We start from the raw sequence: 12,696 nt of genomic DNA, 5'->3' as shown, positions 1-12,696 counted from the left end.
ATTTAAAATTACCAAACTGTTTTTAAAACCATACATGGTATATTTGAATATTTAATATTCTCATGAAAGAGGGAAGGAGAGGGAAATTATGTGACCTTTTTCTTTTTATTTTGTGTACTCAGATTTTACAATACTTTGATAAATTAATGAATGCCTCTATGTCAACTATATGATCGTATAAATGTATAATATTATTATTATATTATATTTATCAGTTTTTTTAATTTATCCAAAAATTTCCATTTTACAATAAGTATTGTAACATTTCTAACAAATATATAATATTAATATTATTTTACCACACTAATGTATATTATACAATGTTATTTTAAAATAAAATAAATAAAATAATTTTGTTTTTTTGTATGTGAAAATAGATTGACAAAGGTTATTTTCTTCATTTAAGTCGCTCTAATATTTATTGTTTACGCAAATATTGATTATATTGTAATATATTATATATTATTATATTATTATATTTTTTATATTATATTATATTATATTATATTTTAGAGAATTGTGCATATTCGATTAAAACAATTATAAACAAAATTCTCGACGAAACATTAAAATAATAATAATTTTAACTTTGTAAATATTTAACGCACTACGCATACGTCGCATAGCATACGGTATAATATTATTAAATAACGATAAGTTGATAAGATGACAGTTGCAGTAACAGGATAAATAATCCTGGTAATAGTATCTGATAAGTAATAAGTAATAACATTCCGTTCGCAGCAATAATGTATACATGTATGTATATTAATAGTGTTAACTATATAGTTTAGAATAGACTGTTGCAGTGTTATTTGGTAATGTTACACACCAACGGCGTTATGCAATTTTCTTTGGTTGCAAGAAAACCCAAAAATAATGTACGGTTGGTTACGTTGTTTCATGGTGTGTATATAGCGATTACAAATGCGTGTATTTGAACTAAAATAGTATTATTGGTGATAAGTGATAACTAAGAAATTATTATAAATTCAGGAAACAAAACTAATTCCGGGCGATGGATGTCAAGTGATTCAAGAATAAGGAGCATATTGTATATCAAGTTAAGTATTAATGTATATATGTATAATTTAGTATAAATTAATAAGGTAAAGCGTATCTAGCGACTGAATTATTGTACCACATAGAAGATTCAGAGGTAGAGACTAAAGGAGTCTGAAGCACGCTAATAAGAAAATATAATCGTAATGAGTGATGCTGGTGGATAGGGAGTATACGCACCATGAATAAGGATACGGAACAATAGTCTTTATAATTCACCTACTACTTACTAGAAAAGACTGTGTTCATTTAAAATATTCGATTATAAATTACTATTCTTTACTCAATTATCCACGTCAACTCCACATAATAATTAGTATAAGTAATCAATTATCTTCTACTTCTTCACTAAACGACCTTTAAACTCTTACTGTCAAACATATTTCTTACCAATTCTCTCTATTCATTGGTAAATCTTGCCCATTTTCTATAAGCTTAACTTTTTGAACATCGCTCTTTACTTAGTATTCCTACCTTTCCTGTGGACGGCCCATTGCCCATTGGTCAATTCTCTTTTCCTTTAGCAAACTACATTAAATCAGGCATAGGTAGCAATGTTTCTTCTTTTTTCTATACTTGACCAGTTCATCGGAGTCATCTCTAATTTACCCCATTTAATACTTGGGAACTGGTAATTGTTTAAATTCTTAATTTTTTCGGTTTCTCTATTAAGGTGTATCTTCATCCCAACAAAGTCCAAAGATTCTTAAAATTGTCTTCTCAAAAATTAGAAGTTTTTTTTATATCTGATTTGAGTAATAAATTTTCACACACGGTACACGTTTATTACTATTTACTACTGTTCGGATTTGGATAAAGTATAATTGAACATTTCTTGATATCATTCTTGTTTTTTGTAATTTAGGTAATTCGTAATAAAATTAATTTCCAACTAATAGTAACAATTATAATAATATTATTATTTTACAATATTGTTATCATTAAAATGCTAAATATTGGCTAATATTCCACGAAAGATATTTGCTAAATGTTTACTTTACTATAATCAACCCCGCCAGGTTATGATTTTTTTGATGTATACTCAACGCGATTTTCAGAAAGAAGTAGATACATATTTACTATGTAAACTGTCCGGGCAAACGAAATTGATCGCACCTAATGTGAAAAATACTTACGATTATGCCCGTAAACACTATAGGACACGCGTTTTTATTTTCGATAAAAACGTCTGGTATTAATATCAAAATGAATGATTCAAGATTTTGAATAAACAACCCGTAGGTGCAATTATTGTGGGTTTCGCCACGAATGAGACGTGTGCTAACGCGTCAAGTAGCTTTTACTCAGATTATTAAATTCAATAATTTCTATTTAATATTCTATTTATTAAATTATCTGCTATATTTACACGCTAATTTTGGGAACCATAAAGAAAAACTGCCACCCGGCGCGTTAGTGTCGTGTGGCACGTGTGGTGGATACGCGACGCGTTATAATATTTTTATTATCAATAAAAATCATTTTAATGAAATCGATCAGCATAGTACGCCAGAACAAACGACTGATGGTAAACATTTTCATGTTAGTTACCTAATCACATTATCATAAAAATAAATTGTCATTGTTTACTTTATTATTTTATTGCTATAGTAAAATACACGAATTAACAATCGTATACAAAAAAAATAAATTAGTTAATTAAAATAGTCATCAAAAATTCACAGTGGACAAAGTATTTAAACGCCGAGTAAATTGTTGAACAAATAGTTTTTAAATATATTGCAATATTAAAATGTTGTACTTACTTCGTCAATATTAGGAAGTAGGGAGTAGGTAGGAATACCTTTTATACCTGATGTAAAATAAATAAATAAATTTTGAATGCAAATTTTAAAAATCTTCCCAAAAAGACAAAACAAAATCAAGAATATTACTAAATTGCAACTAGATTAGAAGAATTTCCCTACAAGGACAAACTTTAAATTATATATTTGAAACGCCCGATTTTGGTTTTTAAAGAATGTTCAAAAACAGAATTTAAATAAATGATAAAAAAAAAGAATCACTCAACCTAAAATATGAAAACATTTTTATTACCCATTGTTTTTTTTTCTTTTTTTTATTCGGGTTGAAAGACCTTTGATTATTTACGCATTAAATGTTGTTGCAGCCCGCTGACAAGGTCACGTGTTTCTCATTTAATTTTGTAGACGCGAAATGAAAAAATAACCACTTAAAAATAAAACGAATTTTTATCTATAAACACATTTAACAATACTTATCTTTAGAGGTCACAGTAGACTTATCGGTCAATTTGTTGCGCTTCGTTTGCAGATGAGTCTTATATAGGTACACGTTTATAGTTAAAACAGACGATGATACAACAACAACAACAACAACAACATATTATTATTATTATTAAAGGCCATTGTAATTTTGTAACAGTGCGGATATAAGGCAATCGAGTGGGATCGTGTGTACAAATGTGTAAGACAAGAGCAGGTTAATGGTTGCTCATATTATATTATAGTAATATAGTGTACACAATTCACGATTTATTTGACATAAGGGGTGAAAAGCTAACAATATAATTTTCACGACAACACGATCAGAGTGTAGGAGGAGACTTTTTTTTTTTAATCACGTATGTTTACGATATCTGTTTAGTAAATTAACGATAATGATTTCGTCTATCGTTGCATCATATGAATATTAAAATACATTCAGGCGTAATCTCACTGAATACCGGTCCGTCAGTTAGAATCGACGAATAAAAATCATTTTGCAGCATTATAGTGAAGTGAGGCATCACGTGACGCTGTACACTGCACAACAACATAATGCGGATAACATAATTTACAGATAATATTATTTAAACATTTCCCAAACATAATTTATTATGAATATATCATAATAACTATTTAGAATGCAAAACGTAATTATTATTATTTGAAACATCTAGACGTCTATCTTGTTAGATGCTAACGTTTCGCACCACAACCACAGGTCATCAATATTTCCCATTAATTTATTATTAATAATTGCTTGGAATATAAATTAATATAATATTATAAGCATATTTGTATACTTGATAATGAATATCATAAATGAACTTTAATATACCTCGACACCGAATACTTTCAAATTAATATTTAGTGGAAAACCTGTAGGTAAAACTATAAAGTTGCAGGTAACAATAAAGACATAGTTTACTAACAAAACTTGCAAAAGATCTGAGAACGAAGTATATACTGCATACTTTTGCAGTTCCTAGAAATCCACGATTACGAAACACTATATTACACTAGTAGTCTAGTACACTATTGTACATTAATATTTTAATAAAATATAATATTCGATTTTCGAGAAATCATCATATTTTCACGCATTTGATTAAATTTGAACAAATTATTTAAAATTTTAAAGCACTGCGAAATATACTTACTCACATAAACAAATTAAAATATATCAAACAAAAGCTAATGATTATACGTATTAAAGTTTTTAGAACGCTACGCGTGATACTATAATGTATAATATATAATCACTATAATTTGCATGCGAATGCATCACATATACAACGCATACCACGAATTGTATGCATACCGCATACAGGTCATTTTAAAATAAAAAGCTTAAAACAACTTTAATTAAAATTTATCTCCATGATAGACCGGATAAATGGCCAAAATAATATAACTTCATAATTTATAACGTAATGTATGGTATATGAAGACACGCCGAAAATATTTCTAATCTTAGATAATATAGTTGTGTAATAATAATTGTAAACAACAGTGCAGCGTGTTTAATTGGACAACGATTGAATCAGAACACGGATTTATCATTTTGTGTTATATTTCTATTACCTATTACAAGGTATAATATTATCGTCGTGGTCGGTCGATTGTCCCACTTTGACTGGTGGTATGTAAACCGTTCGCTACCACCATTATCTCGGACGAGAACATCGTGATAAATAACGAAGAAGTTTCGAAGACGAAACGAGACAGATTGAAAAACAGCGATGACCTACAAGGCTACAAGTGAATTGCAATGGCCAATGACACAATGATTCTCAATGCCAGTAAATATACGATCAAATAATAATACATTAAAGTCTTACGCGAATGTAACGCAAAAAACCGAAACATTATATTTTTAATGATAAAATCATAAAATTTAAATAGCACATAATATGACATCGAATTACTAAAAAAATAGTTATTTATACCATGCGAATAATGCAAACTTTCGCCGTTGTTATTAACATAATTAAACAGTAGAGTTTGGTGAATAGTAATTGACATAATACGTGCAAAAACGTTTACCGTATATCGTTTATTTTAATTTTTATTATTATTATTTTAAGCCGATTGTAGTTATAATATTAGTTTGATGAACAAATGTCAACGCTGAAATGCCTAAAGAAAGGGAGGAGAGCGAAACAAATGAGGAAACGGTTTTTATCCACTTAAAATGCACTGACAGACGCGCGGTAGTTGCATTTAAAAGTAGAAATCTCTAAAATTACCTCTATAGTTTGGAAACGGTTTCCGGTTTTAATAACATTAAGGGGACGTTGTCTCCATGACACATTTCTATTAACTTTGTTTTGTATAAATGAATTGGCATTAGACAAAGTAATTTATGTGCCACGCCCCACCGACGACAAATACAACAGCAGCAGATAATAATTAGATAACAGTTGAGGGAGAAAAAAATCTTACATACACCATGACTGTGTAGTAGTAGGTCAAGGGGAATACTACCACCATCACTCAAATACGTTCAAAAAAAATTCTACCATGATTTCGTGTTAAAAAAATATTTTTATAACTGACTAGAAATACTTTAAACCGTCGTAATGACGTATACAGAGTGGTAAATTGTATACTATACATATTGAATAAGTTGATGCGAGCTCTCCACATTAATTATTTAAGGATATCATTATGATGGAAATAGTATTAGTAATAGTGTAGTGATAATAGAAATAATAATAATGATTTAAAGAAAACAAACGCCTACTATTAAGTTATTTCAATACACAGAGTTTGCTGCAATATCTCGAACAATGCGAATTGTGTATATAATAATCATTAATGTTGCAAAATGTATACTTAGGTCGACATAATATTATACAAATAATAATAATACCTACACTTTCCTGCTGCCTGTCTGCCTGTGTGCTCAATGAAGGATATTACGTTGAAGACAGATTAAATCCATTATTGAAATATTATTCAACTAAAAGCAATTCTTTTAAAGAATAACTAACTTAACTATACGCAAATATGGCTATAAAATTCAAGTTAATAACGGACGCTCTGGAAACAGTATATTATATTTAAATTAGCAATCCTGGACCATTACGTACCAACTGACAACTTCTGTTCATTTACATTTGTAAATTATGTCATATAGATAGTCTATGGTATAGAAAAGTCTAACGAATTTCGAATATTATTAAATGATAACAACAAATTATTTTTATCATGATCTAACTATATGAAATACATAATATGTACTTTACAAATAAACAATATAGAACATCAATTAATACGTAAAATCCTGAAAAATCCAATAATTTCCGAATAAATCAAATTTTTAAATATATCCATAAAAATATATTAAGAGAAAAAAATAGTTGATGTTTACCTCAAATTATGCTTACATATTTCCGCTCAAAGTTTATGATTTTTGTTTAGAACGAACTAAGTCTAATTTCATAACATATTATTGCTGCAGTGTTTAATGTATAACTTTAAACATATGGCACGGTAACAGCGGTAGTAATATGGTGCAGAGCACCAGGAGAGCATACAGCAGATCGCAGATACATAGTATTTTATTATATATAATGTATACGATATGCCGATGTGATTGGGAATCGACTTTACTGTCTTTGTAAACGAGTGGAACGTGTGCGGGATGACAAAATAACTTTACTACGTCGTCGTAGTTATTTACTCGTATAGCAAAAAGAAAGAAAAAGAGATAGAGAGGGACTCGACATTATTGCTTATAAAAAAAAGAAGGAAAAATAACCAAGGACGGAAAAGAACAAATATAAATGTGTGTACCTATTTAAATCGAAAAGATCGCGAGCTACGCGTGACACTGAATATATTTTATCCGGCGCACGGTCTGTGCGGCTATATATGTACTATATTATACCTATCGTCGCAGGCTGCGGCAATGTTTTATTTTATACGTACAAATAATAATAATAATAATATGAGAAAGACTATGCAGGCAGGTATGTATATAGTGGTTACCGGTAGGATCGTCGAAGGGGATTTCATTATAAAAACGTACAATCGGCGAGTCAGCTGTTTATCGAACGTATATAATATTATATTACTATTACGACCAGGTTCGTACCGGTGGCGTATAGATAAATAAAACTATCCCAAATATACCTCGGGGTATAATGCCTGTCTATATAAAGGTGCACGCGTATTTGTATTTAAAATAATAAAATCACAAAATAAGAATTTCGCTCAAAAGAAAGGATAAAATATGTATACGTCGATGAATATCTAACGCCACCCTCGACATAACCACGGTAAATAAAACAATATTCAAACACAACCCTATCACCACCCCCGAACCCTCTTACACCCAAGTCAACCGGTTGTTGTGTGTGTGTTATAACTTAAGAGACACGAATTTTATTCCTTTGAACCCTGCAGCAGCTTGTGTATATATATATAAATATAATACACGTTTATCGCACATTGCTGTCTCGTTTTTGTGTAACCCTATCCAACCCATCGTATTTCATAATAACATGTATTATACATAAATATATCAATAGATGTACATTATCCTCCAAGAGGGAGGGGGAAGCAGCATTGTTTTTATCGCACACCAGTGTAGGTCAACGGCCGGCTGAAATCTCGCGGACGGCAATATAGATAAACAAGTACAAGAGCCACCGCACACATCTGCATTGTCTATATATAAAACTACCTATACATTATATAAAATATATCAATTCTCTTATACCTATTATACACAGAATATATGGTTGCATAATCAGGGATGGTCAGAATAATCCAAGTTAAACATATTATTAACTTGAATCGTATGTATATTTGATGCATAATACTTAATTGTATTTCAGTATTATATATATTTTTTAATTATAAAATATCCACAAGAAATAATTCTAATACTTATAAATTATAGTTAACAAAGTAAAATAGTAATTTTAGAATGAAATTATATCTCATAAATGCGACATGCTTGATAAAAATAAATAAATATTTAATACAATATAAATCTTTGTTTGCACCGGTAGAACGATTTTTTTCTTTAGTTGGTTATATTATGTATAATGTATATTGTATATTACATTAACACCCATGTTTACACCGTAATGTTTTTTGAAAAACTTATAAAAAGGAAATTCTAAGTAAAACATAAATGTATAAATTATTATTATTTATTACCAATGTTTTTAAAATTAACTTTTATTGAACATCTAGGAAGATTATTTTTTCCCATCTTTTCGAGACCTTTGATAACATCTTACAGTACAGAACTAAATATTTAATATACCTAGTAGAAACTATTATAGCTTTATATATATTATAATATTAATATACCCTGTGTTCAATTTTAAAGGTAACAGGAAATATTTCGAACGCATGACCTTTAATTTGATTTGGGTTTTTTTACAGGGTACAGGACATATAAATTCAAATGTTTTTGATAAATTCTATTTATAACTTTGATCTTTACAGTTTTTTGATATCTTAAAAATTGACATTTTTAAGACAGTCGAAAGTTTTAAATTAGGTGATTTGTAATTATAGGTATTATTATAATAATTTATTTTGATTAAAACTACAAGGTGTATTTATTATTACATCAAATTTATAAAAAAATATCATTGAAATTTATCGATAAATTATACCTATAAATGTGTGATTATAAGATAGAGCGTTGAAAAATGCGATAATTACAAATCACCTAATTTAAAACTTTCGACTGTCTTAAAAATGTCAATTTTTAAGATATCAAAAAACTTTAAAGATCAAAGTTATAAATAGAATTTATCAAAAATATTTGAATTTATATGTCCTGTACCCTGTAAAAAAAACCCGAATCAAATTAAAGGTCATGCGTTCGAAACATTTCCTGTTACCTTTAAAATTGAACACACAATATTATGTACACAATATCTTAATATATAGGTATAGAATTTTCTGTTCTTTAGAGTTAGAGTGTTTGCATTTATAAAGTATTACATTATTATTATTTCTATTGTATGCGCGCGACGCGTTTATTATATTCGAATAATTTGTCGATAAACTATCTCCAACACACGACAATAATACTGTAAGATATAAATTAATTTCTTTTATCGTTCACCTATACGTTTTTGAGGTGAATACAATACGAACACGACGTATTAATTTCCATTGCATGTGATATATTACACGCTACACTATACAGTCGTGCGGAAAATGAATTGAAAATGTTTTCCGAAAAATATGTTAGATTACATCTTACTTAACCAAGATTTATATGTTCGAGTGAAATAATGTGGAAAATCGGAACACTAAAATAATAATAAAAAAAATATAGGTAACATCACTAATATCTGCGCAGAGTTAGTATTATTATATAAATATTCGTATACACAGTATGTACGGTCTGAGAACATGGTCCCTCCTTCCCCTCCCTAATATCAGCGGAAACAGCGATGTCAGCTGTAACATTGGAGTAGCTCAAAACCACATAGTGACGGTGGGGACGAAAATATAAGTGTATTGCCTATTTTTTTCAGGCGGCGGAGAAATGAAATTCTTTGGTTCTTTGCAATATCCGGAAAGCCAGCTAATCTACACCACGCCCAAATCAGACGACCGACTATATTATATGTATACAATATACATGCACAATTATTGAGTCAACAGTACAGTACAAAAATAAAGACATGAAACATAAATTATTAACGAGAAATTACCTTTACTGGAGAGCCGAACAGTTCTTTCTTGTCTTTGACATTGTTCTCGGAAACTTGTTGCTGTCTGGATTGCCTTTCTTTCTCACGTTGTTTTTCCCGTTCCATTCTGTAAAAACACACAAAAAAACCAAATGAATATAGTTTTATTTTATGTGTCACGCATAGATTCATTATCATCTAGAACAAGACAACGAAAGGGAGAAAAGGGTTAGAAATATTGTCGTTTTATATGGTATATATAAGCACGCACATATTGAAAAACCAAAGCAACAATACTGTCAATACTACACCTGGCAGACTATATAATATAAAGGGATTTGCACAGATGGTCAAAATGATTTGCATATGCTAACGGTTTTTCATCACTCATATAAAGATGAACGCACCACGATCCTGCAATGTGATGGTAGGTGGAGCATAATATATATTATCTAATATCTATCCAAAACTCGTGATAGATATCACTCTACACATGGATGAATAAAATAAATAAAAAATACCTAATTATGTAACTATATCAACAGGGTAATAGCTAGACAACAGAAACCCCGTATTAATATATATATAATAAACATCTGGTACGAAAGACAGGTAATGTTTTTATTGTACGCGAATGATTATGGTGAATCCCGCAGGTAATGTAACGATAAACGCACCCCCACGGACGGGCTGCACCCGTCAAGAGGCCTCGGGAAGACTGAAAAAGACTATTTTCATATCCACTGATTAACCACGACTGTTGCAGCAGCAACCGCAGCCACAGCATCAGAACTCGCCAGACGTTCAGACTACGATCGCTGCTGCCGTCTGCTAGGTGTGGTGGTGGTGGAACCTTTCTTAAATCGGCAGCTGCCGGCGCACTACAGAGTGTACACACCTGACACATATGCCGTGTACAGATTTCCAGGTGGCATACACCTATATACGTGCATACATGTATATAAATGTGTGTATATACCCGCCGGATGCCGATATATAGGAGGGTCAAATCTCACACACAGTTCGTCGAAACATTACAGCCGTCCGTGAGATAATTACCGATAAAGTATGACAATAATTTTTCTAATATATATACACTATACGATTGACAAAACTACACGCGTATAAACCGTATTCGTATGTCAATTATGCGGTGATAGTAATACAATAACGTTGTATATTATAATGTGTGTTACTTATACCTAAACCTGCACATACTGCAGTGCTGTAATCCGCAAATATATAATATTAGATCTTTTGAATTTTCCCTAGTGTGGCCGTATTCATTGTAAATGATAATATAGTTATAGTTATAAATAAAAAATAAGAAAAACATATAGAGAGACATTGACCATAAATAAAAATAAACAATAACTACAACTATATTTTCCAAGTTCTAGGTAGAGAATATTATTGTTGAATATTAAGTGGCAAAAATAAAAACAGTCCGACATAGTTATAGCAATCCATAGGTTAGTGGTTTACATATAGATATGGCGTTAAAGGGTATAAAACGACGGCGTAGGTACTACATGCATATAATATGTATACACACTGACCGCTCTTTTACACTAATATCCCATTGTTTACAACCAAAAACCGGAGAAATGCTGTCAAATTACGAGGTCAACAGCAGCAGCATCTGTTAAGACATTGATTGCGCGTGCGCCAACACTACAGACACACACGTCTATTGGCCATGAATCCATGATACGCGATCGTTGACGAAAACCACCGACAATGCGATACAATCAAGTTCATATAATTCACATGAAAATCGGTTAATACTCGTGGGGTGGCCTAGTTAAAAGTAAAACTTTCTCATATGCAGAATGTCAAACGGCAGAATCACTAAAGAGTATATAGAGTACATTTACAGCTATCCATCGAGGTGATACCACTGCATCGGGTACCGTCAATACACGCCAGTGCCTCACTCGTTCTTTCCCCAACTGTCGCTGATGCAGTTTTGCAATACCTAGTAATAAATAAATAACGCACAAAGCTTTTACGCGGCATCATACGAGTTTACTATACATATTATACGCTAACATATAGCAGCAGGGTCATATTTTTTTAGACGACCACCGACACCATTACCACCGCCGACGTCGTCTACACCGATGTATATTACATACCTATATCTGATACATAGCTGGTATGTACACCATACTAAATATCGATTGTGCTTTTAATATGCACACTATGTACAAAACCGACCCGAGTGTTCTAGAAATGGTGGAGAGGTGTAGTGTGGCGGGTGGCGGACGAAAGTGTCTGTTATATACGGTGGCGATGGTGGCTGCTCCAGCGACGGAGGAGGAGATGGTCGACGTGAATAACACCCGCGCGTGGCGCTTGTGTGGGTAATAATTAATGACGAGAATTGGACTTTTATAGAACGGCGTGTATGGCTAAGCGAAATATATGTTTGTATGTATGTGCACATGAAGCCATAAAGAACTATATACATACATGCGTTGAGAGAGAACACGAACCCCGAAGACACGGAAAATCAATAGTGGTGTGTGTGAGTCTATCCCTCATCGGAGGCCGTGTCCAGTACCGAGAGTATGTTTTTTTTTCAAATCAACAGGGGAATTAATACTGCTGTATAATAATATCCTGTATACCGCGTGCGCAGCCAACAATTTTTATTCACCCTAAAATATCGTCATCGTGGATGACGACGCTGGCGAACACCCTTTATA

The 12,696-nt window shown here is 31.3% G+C and overlaps 1 protein-coding gene across 4 annotated transcripts in view; it reads right to left on the bottom strand.

Moving 5' to 3' along the window:
- Positions 1-12,696, bottom strand: part of LOC113550479 (AF4/FMR2 family member 1-like) — a 137,680-nt gene that overhangs the window by 30,346 nt on the left and 94,638 nt on the right. For all 4 annotated transcript variants that reach the window (XM_026952343.1, XM_026952340.1, XM_026952342.1 and 1 more), the window contains one exon: positions 10,007-10,112. In XM_026952343.1, the coding sequence (XP_026808144.1) occupies positions 10,007-10,112 (106 nt within the window). The remainder of the gene's footprint in view (positions 1-10,006; positions 10,113-12,696) is intronic.

The sequence above is a fragment of the Rhopalosiphum maidis genome, chromosome 1 (genome assembly GCF_003676215.2).
Source record: "Rhopalosiphum maidis isolate BTI-1 chromosome 1, ASM367621v3, whole genome shotgun sequence".
Taxonomy (NCBI): domain Eukaryota; kingdom Metazoa; phylum Arthropoda; class Insecta; order Hemiptera; family Aphididae; genus Rhopalosiphum; species Rhopalosiphum maidis.
Note: the sequence above shows the minus strand (reverse complement) of the source record. Positions and strands in the feature narration are given on the sequence as shown.